At 31.4% G+C, this 2432-nt stretch overlaps 1 protein-coding gene across 1 annotated transcript; it reads left to right on the top strand.

Annotated features, from left to right (window-relative positions):
* The first annotated feature begins 1404 nt into the window (after nt 1-1404).
* Nucleotides 1405-1788, top strand: LOC133291485 (auxin-responsive protein SAUR32-like). The gene has a single exon (XM_061489752.1). The coding sequence runs from the start codon at nt 1405-1407 to the stop codon at nt 1786-1788; it is 384 nt and encodes a 127-aa protein (XP_061345736.1).
* The last annotated feature ends 644 nt before the right edge of the window (nt 1789-2432 follow it).

Below are 2432 nucleotides of genomic sequence, written 5' to 3'. Positions count from 1 at the left end.
TTTTTGGCAAAAAAAGAGATAGATTTTTTTTATTTTTTTATATTTTACAAGACCATAAGGATAGTAAAATTTTCCCTACCAAATTTTGAATACAGTTGCGTATTTAGGATAACTCGAACTCGAGAATACCCTACCAATTAATCAACGTGATTCGTAGTTGATATATATATGAACACGTTGAAAATTCCCTTGCCGACATATACACAGGGATGTACGAACACCGTCAAGAGAACCTTGATTTGTTGTATCCCCGATGAAAATGCATGGATGTGCCCTTAGCAAATGTAATCGATGACTTTCGCTATTGACATTAGTTTTATTTGACCAAACAAGGAGGAAAACTGGATTTTCCTATATGTTTATTAGTCACTTATATATATATCTAGAGTGGCACTTCAACAAGTACTTACGCACATACACATGTACGTATATATAATATGTGATAGTCATATAGACAGCAAATTAGGCCTAAAAGGATAGAGCTAGTACTTTTGCTACAAAACAATTCTCAATTAGTACATAGTACACACGTATATAATATGTTACTCAGAGAGATAACAAATGATTATGAGCCCATTTGTTTGGACTTTTAGAAAAAGTAATTTTTATTTTTTTTATTTTAAAAGTGTTTTTTACAAAAGTTAAAATTATTTATATTTTTATAAAAATATTTAGTTTTTGATTTTTGTTTTTTTAGAAGCTAGAATTTTTAGCTTATAAAAAAGCAAGTTTTTAACTTTTTTGTGACTTTTGTTTCTTTTTAAAAGCAGGCATTCAAACGAATTTAAAGTGAGAAAAACATTTTTTTTTTTAAATAGTAATTTTTGAAGAAAAAAAAGTTCATCCAAATAGGTTCTTAGTGTCATTTTAATAGGTTATAACTATGTATTATAAGTAGTACGTAATTATAATATTAAAGTTATAATTTTTTTATTTTTCATATTAACAAATAACTTCTGAGAATAGAAAAAAAAATATAATTTTAATATTATAATTATATACTATATAATTATAACTGCTGCTAAAATACTTGTGTGATGTGTCTACGAAAATTTTTCCCGACAACAAATTAGGCCTTAAAGTTAAATGATAGACTACTTTGGCTACCAAGTAATCAAGTCCCGCGTTTAAGATTAGGGAAGAAGCCAACGCGTCAAGGTTGCATTAATGATATGTCGCTTCAACAACACGGAATGAATATGGCTCCACATCAAGAGAGAGAAACTTCTTGTGTGTTTCCACTTGCCAATTCCATTCAATTGACTTCTCTTTATAAAATCCACATACTTCTACCATCAATAGTACTGAAAGTTCCAAATTAGAAAGCAAGTTTATTTCTATAACTCACTAAACTACAGTACTGTCATTGTCTATCAAGAACACTGAAGAACGAGATATTTAGTCATGGAGGTTCATAGGAAGATGCTCAAGTCGTTGATAACAAAGGTGCTAAAGGGTCTTCCATTCTTGGCACACAGTGGATCAGCATATCCGAGAAGAGCTTACATGAGAGACATTGATGATGAGAATGAAACAGAAATAGGAGTTCCAGAAGATGTTAGAGAAGGGCATTTTGCGGTTATAGCAATCAAGGGTGAAGAAGCCAAGAGGTTCATTGTTGAGTTAGATTATTTAAATGATCCAGGTTTCTTGAGACTGTTGGAGCAGGCTAGGGAAGAGTATGGATTTGGACAGAAGGGTGCTCTTGCAGTTCCTTGCAGGCCACAAGAACTTGAGAAGATTATTGAGAATCGACAAGTGGAAAGTGCCATCATTAATCCAATTTAATTTTGCATATTTGCGCATAAGACAGACATCTGATGTAGGATAGTTCTACCTATTGCCAATATTTTTTGTTTTGCTTGAACATATATAATGTATTATTCATTATTGTGACAACTTTCTTCAAGAAATATATGACAGAACGAAAGGAATACAAAATTGGTCTTTATGGTCCGTAACAATTAACATATTGCTAGATATGGACGGACATATTAGTTTTGAGATGCATTGATAAATTAAGTTGTTCTATATATTGTGGAAAATGAGTCAATATGAAAATGTTAAAGCGCATTCCATGCATGTGCGTGCATTTACTACAATGAAAATGATGGAAGTAGCTAGTGTTCCTACTTCCTATCTACTATATATGTGGTCCTCATTCTGACCAAGGTCATTCGAAATACATAATATGAAGGAAAGATAGCCAATGATTTATTTTTTTGGTACACATTATAGCCAATGATTTAATATTAGTGCTTTAATGGTTTTTATTATAATATTGTAAGTGAATCATGGAAGTGCTTTCAATTGCTTGTATATATTTTTCCTTAGTACATGGTTTCTTTGGACGCTTGAGATTATATATGTAGGAGCAATTGCATCATCTGGAAGCGTTAAGACCATTGTGGTATGGATGTAAATGATCATCA

This window comes from Gastrolobium bilobum, unplaced genomic scaffold (genome assembly GCF_033153095.1).
Source record: "Gastrolobium bilobum isolate Gb01-03AN ecotype WA unplaced genomic scaffold, APGP_CSIRO_Gbil_v1 utg3161, whole genome shotgun sequence".
Classification (NCBI taxonomy): domain Eukaryota; kingdom Viridiplantae; phylum Streptophyta; class Magnoliopsida; order Fabales; family Fabaceae; genus Gastrolobium; species Gastrolobium bilobum.
This window is presented reverse-complemented; position numbering and strand designations above follow the sequence as displayed.